At 58.2% G+C, this 18,736-nt stretch overlaps 1 protein-coding gene across 5 annotated transcripts in view; it reads right to left on the reverse strand.

Annotated features, from left to right (window-relative positions):
- Positions 1 to 1,844: 1,844 nt before the first annotated feature.
- The window catches only part of ACOX3 (acyl-CoA oxidase 3, pristanoyl), a 49,380-nt gene continuing 32,488 nt past the window's right edge, over positions 1,845 to 18,736 (reverse strand). The window contains 7 exon segments of one of the 5 annotated variants that reach the window (NM_001103236.1): positions 1,845 to 2,519; positions 5,039 to 5,125; positions 7,517 to 7,584; positions 9,057 to 9,231; positions 12,724 to 12,839; positions 17,248 to 17,361; positions 17,592 to 17,714. In NM_001103236.1, the coding sequence (NP_001096706.1) occupies positions 2,400 to 2,519; positions 5,039 to 5,125; positions 7,517 to 7,584; positions 9,057 to 9,231; positions 12,724 to 12,839; positions 17,248 to 17,361; positions 17,592 to 17,714 (803 nt within the window). In that variant the 3' untranslated portion in view covers positions 1,845 to 2,399. 5 annotated transcript variants of the gene reach the window in all.

Below are 18,736 nucleotides of genomic sequence, written 5' to 3' on the forward strand. Positions count from 1 at the left end.
GCATGAAGACTGAGGCCGGGAAGTTAAGGAACCACCCACGTAATTCCACCCATGTAATTCAGTCTTCAAAAGCCAATTCTTTTTTTTTTTTTTTTTTTAAGGTTTTTTGGGGGTTTTTTTTTATGTGGACTATTTTTAAAGTCTTTATTACATTTGTTAAGGAGTTTGGTGAAAAAGTAGCCGCAATTTTGAACCATGAATTTTAAGTCCTAACTAGGTTCAAACACATCTTAATTAATCATTAATGGGAACCATTACAATCAACATATTTTTGCCAATGAGAAATAAGGTTTTTAATTCCTGTAGCATAAAAATCCGTGCTTCAGGATTGGATGAACTCTTGGAAAGCATTCCTGCCTCCGGCTGGTTGTGGAAGTGTTTTCCCTGCAAAAAGTTGTCGAGGTGCTTGAAGAAGTGGAAGTGGGCTGGCGAGAGGCCAGGTGAATATGGCAGGTGAGGCAAGACTTCGTAGCCCAACTTGTTCAGCTTCCGAAGCCTTGGCTGTGCGATGTGCGGTCAGGCGTCGTCGTGGGGAGGACCTGGGCCCTTTCTGTTGACCAACGCCGGCTGCAGGCGCTGCAGTTTTCACAGATTTGCCGAGCGTACGTCTCAGATGTTTTTCACCAGGATTCAGAAAGCTGTAGTGGGTCAGGCCGGTAGCAGACCACCACACAGTGACCACGACCTTTTTTAGTTGTGAGTTTGGTTTAGGGAAGTGCTTTGGAGTTTCTTCTTGGTCCAACCACTTAAGCTGGTTGTCACCGGTTGTATAAAATCCACTTTTCATCACATATCACAACCCAGTAGAGAAATGGTTCATTGTCGTTGCGTAGAAAAGAGAAGACAACACCTCAAAACCTGTTTTTTTGATTTGCGGTCAGCTCACGAGGCACCCACTTACTGAGCTTTCTCACCTTTCCAATTTGCTTCCAGTGCCACGTGACCGTAGAACGGCGCTGAGTTGACACTGACATCGACTCACTGACACTGAGGTCTCCGAGAATGTCCCGCGTAGTTGCAACAGGATCCGCTCCAGTGAGTCAGACGTGACTTAGCGACTGAACACCACCACAACATAACCATTTTATTTAAGAATGTATTCCAGTATCAAACAGCTGAGCTCAACAATGCAAAACCAGTTGCTTCTGCACCAACCTCAATACAATATGACCTTCGTTTTATGTTGTGGTGTTTTGGCTGCGAGGCATGTGGGATCTTATCTCCCTGACCAGGGGCTGAACTTGTACCCGCTGCCCAGCATTGGAAGGTGAAGTCTTAACCACTGGACCACCACGGAAGGTCCCCCAAAATAATGCTTTCTCAGGCCCTTCAGTGCTCAGAGGTTTTTCTGGGCTCTTTTGGAAAATAAGAGCCACCTTTGTTCAGTACCAGTGTGCTCCGTGGGCACCACGGCAGGGTGGGGAGGGCACGGGGCTGCTGATGTCAGAGGTCCTGAACCTCCTGGAGAGATCGGAAGCTGAAGGGGAGCGGAGGACGAGACAGGGCGGAGAGTCAGAACCCACCCACCGGCCATCGTCCTGACCTGGGGCAAAGGAATCATGGGTGGAGATGGCCATCAGCCTCCTCCATCAGCCCCCGCTGTCCGCAGGGCGCTTGGGCCTGAGGGTGGACAGCGTGCAGAAGCGTGGGGCAAACCCCCCACGGGCCAGGCAGCCTGGGAGCTCCACTGCCTGTAGAAAGAAACTCTTTCAAGTAACAAAGTGACAACGTAATGTGCATACAACAGGGAGGTCAGGATGTAAGGATGACCAGATCTTCAAATCATTATGCATTTTTTATCCTTTGGAAACACTTCTTTGATGGAAACTTCTAGTTCCACAAGAGAAAGTAATAAAACTGATTTTATTTTCCTTCAAAATCTTTAACTATGCCATTCGGGTGGTCCACGGTGCAAATTAGTAAAGTTACGATATGATTTGATGACGTGAGAAAGTCAAACTTGGGCGAACAAAGAATCGGACTGGCATCGTTCAGGGGTTAGTGACGCAAAGCCTTGGAAGAAATCTCAGATGAAGGCAAAAGATCACCCGGCCAGAAAAATCCCAAATTACAAGTAGTCAGCTTCATAATCAGCATATGAAAATAGAAGTATGCTAAAGCTCTAATTATCCAAAAGTGTTCAGTCTCTCAGGAAGACATGATTCTATGTATAAACTTTCTTTTCACCCAGCAAATAGGGATGACCCAAAGCAGTCCTGCCCTTTGGACGTGACCCGTCCTGGTGGGACTTGGGGCGGGGGGCGGGGCCAGGCCAGGATAAGCTGCTCCAGCCCTGGACTCAACAGGACAAGCAGCCAGGTAGAACTGCGGGCCTGGGGCTTCCAGAAGTGAACTTGAGGTCCAGGTGTTCATGGCTTCGCCAGATTTAGCCGGTGCTATTACAGCTTTGGTTTCAAACTTCCTATGACGGGCTTGTTGACCGCAAATTCCGCCCACCAAGATGCCCGCTCCAGCACCTTATTTTCCTGAAGGACGGCAGTCCAGAGATTTTTATAGAGCTGTAAAAAATACATAAATGATACACACAGATGGAATAAGAAAGACTCTGAGCGTGTCAATGCAACTGTGCATTACACAGGAAGCTCCGTCACTTCCTGGAAGCATTTTAAGATGATTTAAATTCAATTTGCATAAGCCCTTTCTTTGTCAGTAGAGAAAAATTGGGAAAATACAAACTATTAAGGTCCCTAATGTACACTTATGATGAAAACATCCTGCTTGGCCTTCTCTTTGGAAATTCTCATGGAAGGTGGATTCTGCAAGTCGACATTGATCATTTGCTCTGAAATCTGTCCTTTCGCAGCCACGCGGCTGGTGGGTGGTGGCATGGCCAAGCAAGCAGGCTGGCAGCTGGTCCTCTGGGCCCCCAGGCCTGGGCAGGCCTGGTCCCCTCTCCGCCCACCCCGCCAGACTGAGCCCCCTAAACCAGCCAGCCACTGCCTCTGGGCCCCCAGGCGGGACTGGTCTCATTAGTCATCCTAGAGGAAGGTCGTGAGCGTGCAAGCAGTCGCCTGACCCGTCCCTGCTCCCAGCACGGCCAGCGTCCAGGCCGAGGTCCATGGAGGCAGGAAAGGGGCCAGTCTTGCATCTGGCTGACGTGGACAGATGTTACTTTCGAGAAGCTGCCCTCTCTGCACCTGCTAAGCGCGCTCAGTGATTCCGCCCGTGTGCTGCTGTTCCTGGCTCCCAGGGAGACAGACAAGGCTCTCCCGCGGGTCATAAATCCGAAGTGACACCGCGTGACCTGGACGTGGCGCTCCCCTTAAAGACGGAGCCTCGGCCTCCGACAGCTGTTTGTCCGTCTAAGGTGGATTTCCTATCTCACACGGCACCCGGCGTGGATCGCAGCCCGTAACACTGGGAGAGGCACGCGCCGCGTAAAGCCTTCTGCCGGGCGAGGCCCCGGGGTACTCTGGTCTCAGTGTGGAGTCTAGGGCCCCACCTCAGGCCAGGGCAGGATGGCACGGCCTCCCCTACTCCACAGTCGCCCACCCGCCAGTGAGTCAGGGCTGCCGCCTGCAGAAGCACCCCGCCACCTGTACGGGGCTAGCGTTGCCGGGAGCCCGCGTCACAGAGGCCAGCTCCCCGCCCGGGGGCCGGTCAGCACGTCCTCCTCATGCTCCCGCTGGGCCCCGGCCACACCAGGGACCAAGGTTCATACTCTCCTGCCTTCCCTCCAAGGAGCCCATCTTTGTTGCCTCCCAGCTGGGCCAACTCAGGCGAACCTGCCTGTTCCCTCCAGAGGCTGGGTCTCTCCCGGACGCCTGGCCCAGCTTGACAGCCAGAGGACAGCCAGCTGTCCCCAGACATGTGGTCCCTACCTTCCTGACTTGGCGGGGGGCTCTTCTGACCTGCCCACCCCAGCGCCTGCACTTCCATCCCAACCCTGGGTGTGGCTTGGGCTGGGCAGAAGTCCAGGCACCTGTCCCCTGGACTGACGACAGTGTCCCCTGAGGACAGAGGGCTCCTGTCCCCTTGGAATGTTCCCTGGGGACAGAGAAAAGGTGCCTGTCCCCCAGCGTTCAGTCTCCTGGGTCAGCAAGATAAGCCTCAGGAGAAACAACACGATGGCCATGGGCCCTCACCACGTGACTTTAACACTGAAATTCCACGTCTCCATGGAAACACAGGGACAACCACCCATGGGTGGTGTGGAGCCAGGGAGCAGTGAGCAGACCCATGGGCGTTGTCTCGCACAGGCCTCTCCACGTGGTGGAGGTCACACAGGGCTGCCTGTGGGCTCAGGAAGGAGTGCTGCGAGGGTCACACTGCAGGACAAAGTGGGGGACCCACCTGCCGGGGGGACAGGGGCGGCGCTTCAACTAGAAGCTGGAGGAGACCTCTTAGAAGAACGGCATTCCACTTAGAATGGAAGTGGGAACGCAGGTGCAAAGGCCCTGGGGTGGCAGTGAGCCCACAGAGAGACGGAAGGACAGTGAGGCTGGAGTCTGCAGGGCAGGAGCGGGTATGCGGCCACCCTGGAGAACCAGGCAGAGGCCAGCCTGGCGGCGGGTGGGAGCGGGGAGGGATCTGGTATCACTTTGGTGTGGGGGACTTCAGGGCAGCTTTAGGAGCAGGTCTACTTTAGAAGCAATCGTTCTGGAGCATGGGGAGGAGTGGGGGCAAGGGAGGAGCTTGGGAAGCCAGCTGGGGCCTGCCCCGGAAGCCCAGGCAGAGGGGCGAGGGGGTCAGAAGGCCCAGGAGTGGGGCGGGCCCTCAGGAGAGTGTGCAAAGACCACAGCTTTGCACAGGCCCACGCTGACCTTGGCATCACGGCCTAAGAGAGTGGCAGGGCCACCCTGTCTCTCAGGGAAGGGCAGGCTGGGGGCGGCTGACCCGTCCACGACCACCCCAACTTCTCCCAGCCGCTCCCCCTCCCTGCCGCCCACGTGATGCTGGAGACGCCCCCCGCCCCCCCGCCTTGCCCCAAGCCCTGTCACCATCTCAGCTCTGCCACAACTGCCCCGGGGCCCGGAGCGCCTCCCGCCACCCACGGGAGGAAGGCCGCTCTTCATACCTCGCCATCTGCTCTGCCAATCGGTGAGTCCAGGATGAAGTCCGGAGGGGCGATGACATCCACCAGGGCAACAGCATCATCTTTCAGCTGTTAGAAAACAAAGTCCGTACACTTGGCAACGCCCGGCATCTCCATGGCAACCACCGAGTAACAGAGCCTGCAAAACCCACAAGCAATGGTAACCCCAGCAGACACAAGGCTCCATTCCTCAGGCACCATCTTTTCGTTGGCCTGGGTTACAGGTTCCCCAAGTGTGCGTCTGAATATTTCACCATGTTGCTATCCACTCAAGACTTCCAACGTTTTCTTTTTTCTTTTTTTTCCAACAAGGCAGGGACTGCTCGTAAAACTGATGATTCTGTGGCTCACTAACTGGCAACTGTCTTCAGAGGTTTGTCTCTGAACCCTAACTGATCAGGGCAATGACTGTTCCAACAGAGGAAAATATGTCCAGGAAAAAAAAAATGTAAGAGAAAAAGCATTTATAAGCCCCTGGAAAAGCCATCACCCCAATGTGCTTTGGCTTGCGGTACTTTTATTACTCTCCCACCCCGTTACACAAATTATTCTACAATATGACAAGTGGAATTTATATGAGTAGACTCCTAAGAATTTTCTTGAAATGCAAAAAAACATTTTTTACTTAAAATAATTGTGAGATGCCATACGCAGTATGTGTGCTTAGTCACCCAGCCGCGTCCGACTCCTTGTGACCCCGTGGACTAACAGCTCGCCAGGCTGCCCTGGCCCACAGAATTCTCCAGACAAGGATTCTGCAGTGGGTAGCCACTCCTCTCTCCAAGGGATCTTCTGGACCCAGGGATCGAACTGGGGTCTGCTGCATCACAGGTGAGCCACCGGGGAAGCCCAAAGATAAAACAGAGGACGGCATGCCTGAACGGGGGCTCGAACCCTGGAGCCTCAGGTTAAAAGTCTGGTGCTCCACCGACTGAACTATCCAGGCCCCGTGGCTGAACCGAGCAGAACGCTGGAGGCAGGGCGACTGGAACAAGGCCGATTAAAGCGATCGCTGGGCAGAGAGTCACGAGAGGAGAGGAGCCCAGCTTCAGGGTTCAGGCGCTGCTCCACAGTCCCACACACCCTCGGCACCAAGGTCCCAGGGGGTCGCTTCAGGGAGAAACAACAGCAGAGGTGGGTCCTGCCCTAGATCGGGGGTCAGCCAGCGTTTCATTCAGGGGGGCGGCGGGAAAGAGCCTGTCTTTGCAGGCCGTGGGGGCCACTCAGCAGAGCTGAGCGTGAGACAGTGAGGACACCCCGATAGACGATGCTGCTCCAGGCCCGGACTGGAGCAGGGAAGGAGCCGGCACCCCCTGCCCCAGCCCCGAGGCGGGACCAGGACTCAGGTCCGCCAGGTGGCTTGGGCCCAGGTACTGCCCTCCACCTACCCCAGCCGCCAGCTCCACAGTCCAAGCGTCACGCTGCACAGCAAGGGGAACGACGGCTGTTGTTTTTTATAAAGGCAACTCAGCCCCACAAAACGCAGGAGGGTAAACTCCCCTCCTGTTTAAGTTGACATGGCCCGAGCAGACAGAGCGACCCCAGAGACACCCTTACCCAGAACCCATGTGGGGAGAGAGAGGCACTTAGAAAGGAGCCTGCGGGGAGAGGGGCTTGGTGCCAACAAGGACATCACCTGAGCTGCCTCAGCTCGGAAGCACGGGGAGGAGCCCAGCGGCCTCTCACCCGTAACTGAGACACTTGTGTACGTATATCTGCCACGTAAAGCACAGACAACACCACGGACGGAGTGCTGGGGGGCTCTGGTTCATGTCTGATCATCCACAGCAGAGACGTGCCTCCAACTGCACTGCTTAATACAGCAGCCAGGACACACGTGATGGCTGAATTAAAACTAAAGAAAACCCAAAATCCTTGGTCACGCCCGCCGCGGTTCTACCCCTGGCAGCCCCAGGTGGCCGGTGCTGACCGCACGGGACAGCTTGGCCCTGGAACCTGTCCCTCCCTGTACCAAGTTCCAGTGGACAGAGCACTTCCAGGACGGGACGTGGGGCCACCTGACTCCTCTGGGTGACGAGGGCAGAAGGACGTAATAAAAAAAAAAAGAAAATGCCACGAAATGAATTTAAATTGGAAGCTAACTTGAAAGGCCGATGTCGCTGTAGAAAGCATCAGGTGAGCTGGGTGTGCACGAGTCCCTCAGAGTGGTGCTTCCTGACTGTTCCGACATAAGCACATTCTCTGTCGTTTTCTTGGGTGTGCTAACGGTGGCACCACTTTGGCTCAATGGACATGAGTTTGGGTAAACTCTGGGAGTTGGTGATGGACAGGGTGGACTGGCGTGCTGCAGTCCATGGGGTCGCAAAGAGTCGGACACGGCTGAGAGACTGAGCTGAATGGTGGCACACACAGGAATGAGTGGGAAGCCGAGGTCACCAGATATTAACACACGTGTGATCACATGGAAGTCATATTCACACAGAAGGGCTCACGACTCACCTGTGCACACAGGGCCAGGATGGCGCTCTCCAGCACTTTACCTGCACGCTCACCGGAGAAGTAGCCGCCTGAAAGCACAGGGGGGTGACTCTGGGGTCCGGTTCCCTCACCCCCAAGGGTCAGTTGCTCAGCCGTGCCCGACTCTTTGGACTGTAGCCCACCAGGCTCCTCTGTCCATGGAGTCCTCCAGCCAAGAACACTGGAGTGGGTTACAATTCCCATCTCCAGGTGATCTTCCCGACCCAGGATCGAACCCGGGTCTCCTGCACTGCAGGCGCATTCTTTACCATCTGAGCCACTGGGGAAGCCCAAACCCCCAAGTTACCCACAAATGGCACACACATCGTGTAACAGCCCATTCTGTGTGAAGATGTCTCACTTCTGCTGCCCGGGTCCCGCTGCGACCCCTTTCCAGAAAGGTGAGGCCGGGCCTGGGGTCTGTGTCCTTCTCCCGGCCACTTCACTGAGCAGGTGCTAGTGGGGGGGCGGGGGGCGGTCACAGCCGGGAGCTGGGGATGCTGAAGCCCAGGAAGGGCGGCCGCAGGGGGCCGGGGTGGAGGAGGAGGCAGGGCCGGCAGGCAGGAGTCCACGAGAGTGGGCAAGACCCCAAGCAGAGCGCTGGGCGGGGAGGCTGGGCGGGGTGGCAGGGGCCTGCAGGCTCAAAGCGGCGTCGAGGGCATGCGGGGGCGCCTGCAGCCACCAGGCGATGGGCTGGAGACCCACCCCCTTGGCCTCGCCTCCCACACCCAGGCAGGCGGTGCTGCGCTGTCTCATAGGTGTCTCACAGGAGGGAGCCCCGAGTCTGCTGCAGAATGGCTGGTGTCTCATCTTTGCCATAGAGAACAGAGCCCGCTTCACTCACAGAGGGTGGGCTCCTTTCCCCGCACCCACCGCTCCCACCAGGGAGCCTTGTATACCTCAACTGGTAAAGAATCCACCTGCAGTGCAGGGGATGTGGGTTCGATCCCTGGGTTGGGAAGATCCCCTGGAGAAGGAAATGGCTACCCACTCCAGTATTCTGACCTGGAGAATTCCATGGACTGTACAGTCCATCGGGTTGCAAAGAGTCAGACATGACTGAGCGACTTAAAAAAAAATGGGGTGGGCACCACCAGCCGCAAGGAGGAAAATGTGGGTTCTTTGCAAGGGGAGGGGAAAATGTACTCCTCAGACAGCACAGACACACGCCTGGGGCATGAGCAGGTACCCAGGACAGCTCTAGTATTAACACGCCATGGGGATGCTTTGGGAAAACGTCTAAAAAATGCTCCTTAGAAGGATAACGAAGACAAAGTTTCAAAGAAACTCAGGTTTATCCTGTTTCCACCCATCTTCCAGGAATCAGCCCTTCATCACCTCCTCCAGGAAGCCCTCCTGGGTTGCCCGCCATGGCTCAGCCCTACGGGCACCACCCTGGCGCTGCTGTGCCCCTGGTGGTTCCCCCCCACCCATGGCCTCTGGGCTCATCTGCTCCCCATGACGAGCGCTCAGTGAGCCGCGTGGAAGGAGCGCACCACGCGGCTCCGGGGCGGGGTCTCACCTCGGTAGAGCAGGGCGGTGTGCTGGCTCAGGGACCACAGGGCGTAGAGGGCGCTGAGACGCCGGAGCACGGCCCGCAGCGGGGGTGGCACGCGGGGCTGGTGCGTGTGCTCGTGGAACCTGCGCACGACCGTGAGCTCCAGGAACGCCAGGGCCAAGGGCCGGCAGTGGTACACCTGCAACGGCATGGTGCGCGCGTTCGGGGAGGGCACACGGGGGTGTGCGTGCCGGCAGCGCCCGGGTGAGAGGGCACAGCCAGCCGCGGCTGGGCAGCGCCTCTGGGGAAGGCCGGCAGGAACACAAGCCCGCCTGCAGCAGCTGCTCTGGACCTCGGGCCCAGCGACCCCGCTCAGCTCAGCGCTACCTGGGACCTGTGTGACCCCACAGCTGACACAGCCACCAGGGGCTCGCCCGGGTCGTCCTGGCCCTAGGGACGGGGGCGTCCCCTGGGAGGTGGGCTCCCGAGGGCACAAGGTCGCTTCTCTTGCACTGGGAACCACAGAGGTTTTCCACACGATCCCCAGACTCACCTGAAAGCAACGGCAGCCCCTCCTGGGGCCCGGCCCCGCCCCGCCCCCCAACTTTCTCAAGGAAACAGCCCCTCTCTCCCACTCCCATCACGTCCGGAACGGAGGGAACGGCCCCACGGAGGGCCAGCCGGGTTGCACTCGCGTGTGAGTCCCGATGCTGGCTCGGTTTGTGGAAGCAGGAAGTCACCACAGGTCTTCTAGCCCCCGCTTTTTCTTTTTTAACCAATAGCCAACACATCTGCTCATCATTAGCTTTGCTTGCCAGCTTTTCTTTCCCCTTCTCTAGTTTATCAGTTTACTGGGTTTGGTTTTTTTTAAGTTAGAACAATTACACATGCATTTCTAATTTGTTATAATGAGCATGGTTGCTTTTGAAATTAAATCATCCAGCAAAGAGGTGACCCGGGATTGGGGAGGAAAGAGACCCCTATTCAATGCCTGTATGACTTTGCCCCAGAATTCCTTGGTGGCTCATACAGTAAAGAATCCGCCTGCAGTGCAGGAGACCTGGGTTCAATCCTTGAGTTGGGAAGATCCCCTGGAGAACCCCATGGACAGAGGAGCCTGGCGGGCTACAGTCCATGGGGTCGCAAAGGGTCGGACACGACGAAGCAGCTGAGCACACATGTGCATCAGCCAGAATCCAAAGAACAGGGTCCAGAATATGCTCCGGGGAGGCCGTGGGTCGTGGTCGCCAAGGAGGCACGGCTCTGGGCTCAAGGCCTCCTCTGGACTTACAGGGCAAGCAGTGGGTCCTCACTTCTGAGGCCAAGGCTCTCCCAGGGACTGCCTGAGAACCAGGCACCCTCGGGAGGGAATTCAGGGGAGGATGTTCCCCAGGCCAGTCTGCCTGGTCTGATCCGAAGACCCCACTGCGCCTCTGACGCCACCAGGTCACATGGCCTGTGTCCGTGTGTCCTGCCTGCAGAGCTAGCCGGGCCTTCAGGGCAGCTGCCCTCTCGTGCACACCATGTCGTGGGTACCCTGGACTTTGGAGGGAGAGACGCAGAGAGGGGAGCATGCTCACAGGAGGGAAGCTGACGAAGCTGACCCGGGCCAGGCACTAAGCTAAGAGCCCCCCAGGGCATCACCTCAGTCCGCCCTGGACCCCGAGGGTGAAACAAGGTCAGGCCGTTGGCGACTGGTGGAGACACACTTGGCGCAGGGAGGCCGGCCCCCGTGTGCGCCCTCAACCTCTGCGAGAGCGGGCGTCCCTGAATTAATGCCCACCCCCCGATGCGCTCACATGCCATGGGCTCCTCTCCACTTGGGGAGATTCTCCCAGCAAGTCCCAGCCGAGGACTGAGTCCAAACTCTGCCCTCCTCTACTCGCTCCTTCAGCTCTTGGGAGTCAAGGGGCCAGCTTCCAAATCCACTTGGCTTTTATGAGCATGTGCGCACAGGCAAGTGGCTCCCATCCGGGGCAGAGCATCTTGGTCTGTGAAGAGGGAACACGAGGCAGCTGGCCCGCGGGCGCTGCCGTGAGGAGCAGCGACTGACCTCATGGGTCCAGGGCCTGCACCGTGCCCCACGAGCTCCTCTCCCCGGTCTCAATCCCTGGAATCGGACACGAAACAGGCTGCTGTGTGTTCCTTCTGGGAGAAGTTCAGAGGCCATCAGCCGCCTGGGGACGCGGGCCCTGGGGGTCTGCCCTCCATGACCTCCTTGCCCAGGCCAGGACCATGCTCCAGTGTAGACCGTGTCCACAGCTGACCCCAGTGACGGCACCATGGCCAGGATGGACGGCTCGCCTGGCTTCTCATCGGGCCGCCAAGCTGCTGTCTGAGAATCCCAAAGAACAGCTGTGGAGGACATGGTGCGTGGGCAGCGCATGGGGGCCCTGGACGGCCCAGGACAGGGACCCAGGAAGGCGGGGCGTGGGGGCCTAGAGGGTCATAGGGACCCAGGAAGGCGGGACATGAGGGCCTGGACGGTCACAGGGACCCAGGAAAGCGGAGCGTGGGGGGCATGGAGGGTCACAGGGACCCAGGAAGGCAGCCATACTGGGCCAGGGGCACGCAGGAAGTGTCTGAAGGGAGACGCGTTAGAACAGAGATTCCCAGAGCCACAGAGTGGACCTGCTCCCCGGACTGGAGGCCCCACTGGCTCAGGGGTTCTTGGTCAGGCCCAGTTTGCCCCTCCAGGGTATCTGGCACCATCAGGAGATAGTCTGGGGTCGTCACAATTCAGGGGTGTTGTTGGCATCTTAGTGAGCAGAGGCCTGGGTGCTGCTGGGGCCCCCCAAATCACACAGCTCTAACAGCCACAGGGGAGAGCCTTGTTCCAGCTCCTGCACCCTCTGCTTCCCTCCCGAATCCTCACACTCAGCGCCCACCCTTAACTTCTCCTGGACGACCTTCCTTGCCATCAGAGATCTGCCCACAGTATTAACAGACCTTGGCCAGCGCCTGTGAGGGGTCCTATGAGGTGCCTGCGCTGGGGCCGTGGTGGGGGGCACAGAACAGAAACTCTCGGGGGCAGTCCTAGCCTGCACAGCCCAAGCTGCTCCATAACCAGTGTTTCTGCCGCTCCGTGATCATGAAGAACTCCCAAGAGATGCCGGCAGCTGGACGCTGCAGGCCAGGAAGGCCCGCTCCCCGCTTCCCTCACGGGTTCCTCTCTCACGAATCGTCATCCCCATAAACCTCCAGGCCCAGGAAAAACATTCCGACCCAGGTATCAATTTCTGGTGTGCTCTGATTTCCAAGTATGTTTGCGTTTTAACAAGTTATGAATAAGCGTCAGTAGCTCAGTAGTGTCCGACTCTTTGCGACCCCATGTACTGTAACCCACCAGGGCCCTCTGTCCACGGAATTCTCCAGGCCAGAATACTGGAGTGAGTTAGCCTTTCCCTTCTCCAGGGGATCCTCCCGACCCAGGGATCGAACATGGTCTCCCGCCTTGCAGGCAGATTCTTTACCAGCTTAGCCACCAGGGAAGCCTAAGTTACGAATACTTCAGGCAGAGACGAGCTCTGAGCTGTCCAAGTCTGGACACCAGCCACACAGGGCAGGGGAAAGGGATGGGCTCAGGGCTCAGCTGTATCGCTGGTCCCGGCAGCAGAGGCCCGAGAGGACGCAGCGGTGCGGGAATCAGGAGCAACTCCTGAGAAAAGCAACTTCCGAGACAAACACGTACCTGACAGTCGTTTATGGCTTCAAAGTCGCTTTTCCCTGAGCGCTTCTCTCGACTGAGCTTCTGGTGGCTCTCACGGAGCAGGTAGCAGACCAGCCACTCGTATGCCGCCAGCGGGACTTCAGAGTGAGAGACGGAGAGACCCGTGAGTGCAGGGCGTCTCCCCCTGCCGCGGCCCAGCCTCATGCTGAGTGAGACGGGTCCCACCCGCCTCCCACCCCTCCGTGGTGGTCAGGCTGAGACAGGCAAAGGGGGAGGGCGTTTCCTGGCTCTGCTGTGAGGCCGGCCCTAGTTCTACACGGTTCTAGCAACCACAGAGTCCACGAGTCATGGAGCCCCTTCTGGGGTTGTTGCTGTTCAGTCAGTAAGTTGTGTCTAATTCTTTGCATCCCCATGGCTCCTCCATCCTCCACTGTCTCCCGGAGTTGACTCAAACTCATGTCCATCCAGTCGGTGATGCCATCCAACCATCTCATCCTCTGTCACCCACTTCTCCTCCTGCCTTCCATCTTTCCCAGCATCAGGGTCTTTTCAAATTAGTCAGCTCTTTGCATCAGGTGGCCAATGTATTGGAGCTTCCACTTCAGCATCAGTCCTTCCAATGAAAATTCAGGACTGATCTCCTTTAGGATGGACTGGTTGGATCTCCTTGGTGTGCAAGGGACTCTCAAGAGTCTTCTCCAGCACCACAGTTAAAAAGCAGCAATTCTTCGATGCTCAGCCTTCTTTGTGGTCCTTTGAGGGTAACCACCTCATCCACCATGAGGATGCAGAGTCCGGATGAAACTCAGACCTGCACGATATCAGGGCGACTTTCTGGCAGGTGGTGGACAAGTGGTGCCCCGTCCACCTGGGGGGCCAGGCCCCGGGCCCTGGGCCGCACCTCAGGCCTCCTCCTCCGGCTCTTAAGGGGAGAGGAGAGAAAGCTGCTGACAGGGGTGTGGATGGACAGGGACCGGCTGGAAGGGGCTGGAGGGAGACCCCCATCTTCCCAGCCCAGCCCAGTGCTGTGCCTACATCTGTGGGTCCTTCTGTCTTCACATCTCACTGGTTCCGAGGGCTTGGGTGACTGAGAACACCCAGCCCGGCAGGGCTGTTCCTGCGTCCTCCAGTGAGGACCAGGGGACAAGGAGGCACGCAGGCACACATCGAGGGAGCAGGGGGTGGGGGTGGGGTCTGAGCTGGCTGCGAGGCTCTGGGTCCACACTCTCATCCCCTCCCCAGGCAGAGGGCCCATGCCTGAGGGACCCACAGCTGCTCTGGGCTCTGGACCCCCAGGACCGACCTGGGGGCACTGGGCCTGGACCCAGAGGCTGGACACAGGGGCCCTGGGATTTCCCTCCGTGTGGCACAGCCTGTTCCCTGGGAGGACATCCCATGGTACCCACTGCTGCAGACTTCCAACCGCTTCGTGCTGCCGTATCTGTTAACAAACCGCGCAGCACAGCTGAGCTCTTCATTAACGAGCACACGCTCCATCTCAGGCCTGAGGAGTCAAGGGCTCAGAGGCTGCAAGCAGCCTGACCAGCTCACACAGCACGTGTGAGCCTAGCAAGGCAGGCTGGGGGTGCGGAAGCTGACACAGGGCACCCCTCCCAGAGTTCTGCCAAGTATGGTGGCTGGAATGGGGCCCCCAAAGTCACGTCCATGTCCCGACCCCCTGAACCTGTGAACGTGCTCTCACTTGGACAAAGTGTCTTTGCAGAGAGGGCTGCTGCTGCTGCTGCTAAGTCGCTTCAGTCGTGTCCAACTCTGTGCGACCCCATAGACAGCAGCCCACCAGGCTCCCCCGTCCCTGGGATTCTCCAGGCAAGAATACTGGAGTGGGTTGCCATTTCCTTCTCCAATGCATGAAAGTGAAAAGTGAAAGTGAAGTCGCTCAGTCGTGTCCAACTCTTCGCAACCCCATGGACGGCAGCCCACCAGGGTCCTCTGTCCATGGGATTTTCCAGGCAAGAGTACTGGAGTGGGGTGCCATTGCCTTCTGCAGAGAGGGCACTTCCTCCTAATACCGTACGGGGAAATGGAGGATCAGAGAGGGTAAGCATCTAGTCCGAGGTCACACAGCTGACTCCAGAGCCTGAGCCGTTTCTCTGAACACAAGATGCAAGGCACCCCGACCGCCCTGTGACCCTCTGACCCACACAGCGGTCAGAGCAGCCAGCCCACCGAGTGTTAGTGGCTCAGTGGTGTCCGACTCTTTGCGACCCCATAGACTGTGGCCCACCAGGCTCCTGTGTCCATGGGGATTCTTCAGGCAAGCATGCTGCGGTGGGTTGCCATTTCCTTCTCCAGGGGCTCTTCCCAACCCAGGGATTGGACCCCAATCTTCGGAATTGTAGGCAGATTCTTCACCGTCTTAGCCCCCAGGAGAGCCCAGCCAACCCACTGCACTCCAATTATCTAATATTTTTGTGAGTGAGGAGCCAACGAGAGGAAAGAACTGGGTCTCACGTGATCACGTGATGTGCGGCTCCCCAGCGCTCAGGCCCATTTGTTAAACGCATCCTCGGCACACACGCACCCACAGCACATAAATCAGGCAGCGGGCGGAGAGCCGCCCTGCCCCTCCCGCTCCAAATAAACCTTCTAATTCCTGAAGGGGAAAAAAAAAAATCTCCTGACCTTGCAAACAGGCCTCGCTCAACCCTGGAAAGGTCCCGAGTGTCCCGTCCTGCAGAGCCCCAGGGTCACACGTCACTCGTGGGACTTCTACCAAAGATGCAGCTGAGGCCCGGCCCCGAGGTCTTGGGTTTAAATGATCAAGCACCCTGAGGATGAAGGGAGGGCCGTGAGCTTCGGGCTCCCTTCTCCCCGTGGAGAACGTCGTCAGGGTTGCTTCCACGCCAAGCCTCTTCTGCCAGATGAGTTTTGCTTGTGCTCTTCCCTCCAGAAGATGTTTTCACTTGGTTGGAACGAGTGAAAATTAGAGCACTCGCAGGAAAAACAGATGACGCTGCCCTGGCACCCTTCCTGCTGCTGTGCACACAGCAGCTTCTGCGTTCACGGTGCCGGCGAGAAGGGCGGGGGGCGGGTGTGTGCGGCAGGCCTGGGTGGGGGTGGGGGCTGGACACAGCAGGCCCGGGGGCACGTCCAAGAGCTGGCCGACCACGTGTTTACGCTCTGATTTTACCATGGGGGACGGCTTTGAGGAGGGGGACATTCCGGTGGGGTGGACGTTACTAGAATGATGAGGTCATTTCCTGGGCTTCCTAGAGCAACATCTGGGGGCTCCAGAACCATCAGAAAGACCTTTGGGGGTGTCCCAGCATCATCCCAGCTCTCTAAAAAGAGAGGTGAAAAGGTGTACTGTCAGAAAAGCTGTAGCAAAGGGTGGTGAGGGAGCCGAAGCAGCGACGAGCAGAAGCGCCTCTGCTTGAAGCTGTCGATGAAAATGGAGGAACGACCCGCTGGCAAGTGGGCCCGGTCCGGGTCCGACGCTCTCTCTGGCCACGGGCGTGGACTGGGCGGCCGAAGCTCCTCTCCTGGAGACCTGGGCAGCGGCGCGGCTTGGCAGGGCCACACACACACCCCCACAGCCCACAGCCGGGGATGCTGTGCTGGGTCACGTGCCCTTCAGGTGCGTGGAGGCGGCTCCTTCATCCAGAGGACCGCGGGCGATGCGCACACTCTAAGCCAGGTGCCCTCCCGCCACGCCGAAGGCTCTTTGCTAACAGTGTTTGGGGGTGCGTAACGGCGTTTCGACAGTGATTTCTGTGATGAAAACTGCGGCTGGCACAGGGTGGGGTGCCCGCATGTTGCGGGCCGGTCCCGAGCCCCGCGCGGAGCCGAGCGCTGTGCCGGTTACACCCACGTGTCCCCACCCGCCTCACCAGCCAGCACAGGCGGTGCTGTCCCAGTCCGCGGCGAGGCAGGACGATGGGGGACGCGCCCAAAGCCCCGCAGCTGGCGCGGGTCCAGCAACAGGCCCAGCACCCTCCATCTCTGGCAGCTGGGCTGCCTTTCCAGCTCCTGGGTGACCGGCCAGAGGGTCAGCTTCTGCCCACCTATGGGGGAGGGAGGGCAGCGTGTGCCTGGGGGTTGGGTGGGACCACAGAAGAGGGCCCCGAGGTGCTTGGCCACAGGGGTTCTTGGGGGGCAGAGGGACACACGCTCACTGAATCCCACAAAGCGGACGGTGAGGACTTTGTAGGGCTCCGCTGTGGCGTGAAGCTGCTATTGTGGACACAGGATTTGACAGAAAGACGCGTGGGCCCTTGGGGGAGGAAGGTGCATCCTTCAGACATCATTAACTTGCAGTAGCGAGGGGAGGGGCTGTAACCACCCCTGCTCTTTCTGTGACCTCTCTCCTTGACCACTCACTGTGAAGCCGGGAGAGGGGGGCAGGTGGGAGCCGGGACTCCAGGGAGGGGGGAGCAAGCTCCCTTCTCTCCATTGCTGGCGTCAGCACCTGACACAGGGAGGTGTCCGCGGATGAATCACCATTGAATGAATGAGGTGGCAAAGCAACAGGCTGCTTCCCGCCGGGCACAGCACACCTGGAGACAGGGAAGGGCGTGTATTTACCTGAGGAGTCCAACAAGTCCTCGGGGCTGGAGCCCTCGAACCTCCTGCCAAGGATGTCTGCATAGCCATCCAGAAAGTCCACGGTCTTCAGGGGGCTCTCGATGCGGGCACCACCTAGGGGCACAGCCGGTGACTCCAGGGAGAGCCAAGGACCCCCCACCCCAGGGCGTGTCTGGAAGACGAATCCCCCTCCCCCACACCACCACCTGCCCCGGCCCGTCACTTCAGACGCCGGTCCAGCCCCATCTGATCAATGTTTCCTGCCCGTGAACACAGGCTCCAGCCTGGCGGAAGAGCCGGCCCAGGGCCCGGGGACGCCCCAGGCCGCAGGCCGGCCGCCTCACCGGGGCCCCGGCGGGCCAGCAGGCCGAGCAGGTAGCGGCTGGTCTGCTGCAGCAGGACGCTGTTGTCGCCTTCGTACGTGCAGTTGGGGTCGTTGTCGTCTCTGAGGTCGCCCAGACGGTTCACTGCGAGGGGGTGTGCGCATCACTGGGGTGCGGGCGGGAGAGATGGCCCCACCCCTGCCATCTGGGACTCTGAGGCCAGGTCCCAGGCCCGGCCTGACGGGACGAAGCACTTCCTGCCCTCTCCAGGTGCAGCTCCACCCCCCGCCAGCGGCGTGCCCTACCCGTCTGGCTGCTCCCTCTTCAAGGACAGACTGGGAGCACCCCAAGTTTCCCGGGAAGCCCTGTGCTGCACTCAGGAAGCACCCACTGCCACCAGCGACACATCACCCCCACGAGCCTCACGGATCACCTGCAAAGCTCGCTCTGGGAGGCCACCGACAGAGCGGGCCGTCTGGGAGGGTGCCCGCCTTCCTCGTACAACTAAAGGCACCCTTCTCTGTACACAAGACGTCAAATATCTGAAGACAACGCTTCTTTTTCTCTTGCCTTTCCTACCAGTGAAATAACCCAATTCCTTCGCAGATTTCATAAAGGATTCTTCCCAGACCCTCCCCACCTAGGTCTTCGGTGTACTAATAGAATGTTCTCCAGATGTGAGGCTGAGATGGGAGAATGGGTAGGACCCCTAACTTCTCACACTCTCATACTGCTGTGAACAGCCCAAGAGGGTGTGAAGGTGCTCTGTAGCAGGTATGAGGCTTCTGGTCGCCTATGACACCCTGACCGTCTTCCACTGACTGGCTGCCCCATGCCACAGTTAGAGCACTGAACGTGAATACCTGAGAGCGACCTTAGAGAGACGACTAGAAACTGATATTTAAATCTAGATTAAAGGGCTTTACATTTATCCCTGAGTTTGGCCCCACTGGCTTCAGCCCAGAAGGAATTATGTGATGGTACTTGATTCAGTCATTTCTGCTGTCTGCGGGCTGCATGATTCAAGCTCCTCATTCTAAACTATTTATAGCGTCTCTATGAGCTATAACAACAAACAAAAACTACAAAGAACAGTGCACAGAAGACAAAACACACGGGTGAGGAACTTCTGTGGCGCCGTGGTTACCCACACGTCAGAACAGAGA

The sequence above is a fragment of the Bos taurus genome, chromosome 6 (genome assembly GCF_002263795.3).
Source record: "Bos taurus isolate L1 Dominette 01449 registration number 42190680 breed Hereford chromosome 6, ARS-UCD2.0, whole genome shotgun sequence".
NCBI classification, from domain to species: Eukaryota; Metazoa; Chordata; class Mammalia; order Artiodactyla; family Bovidae; genus Bos; species Bos taurus.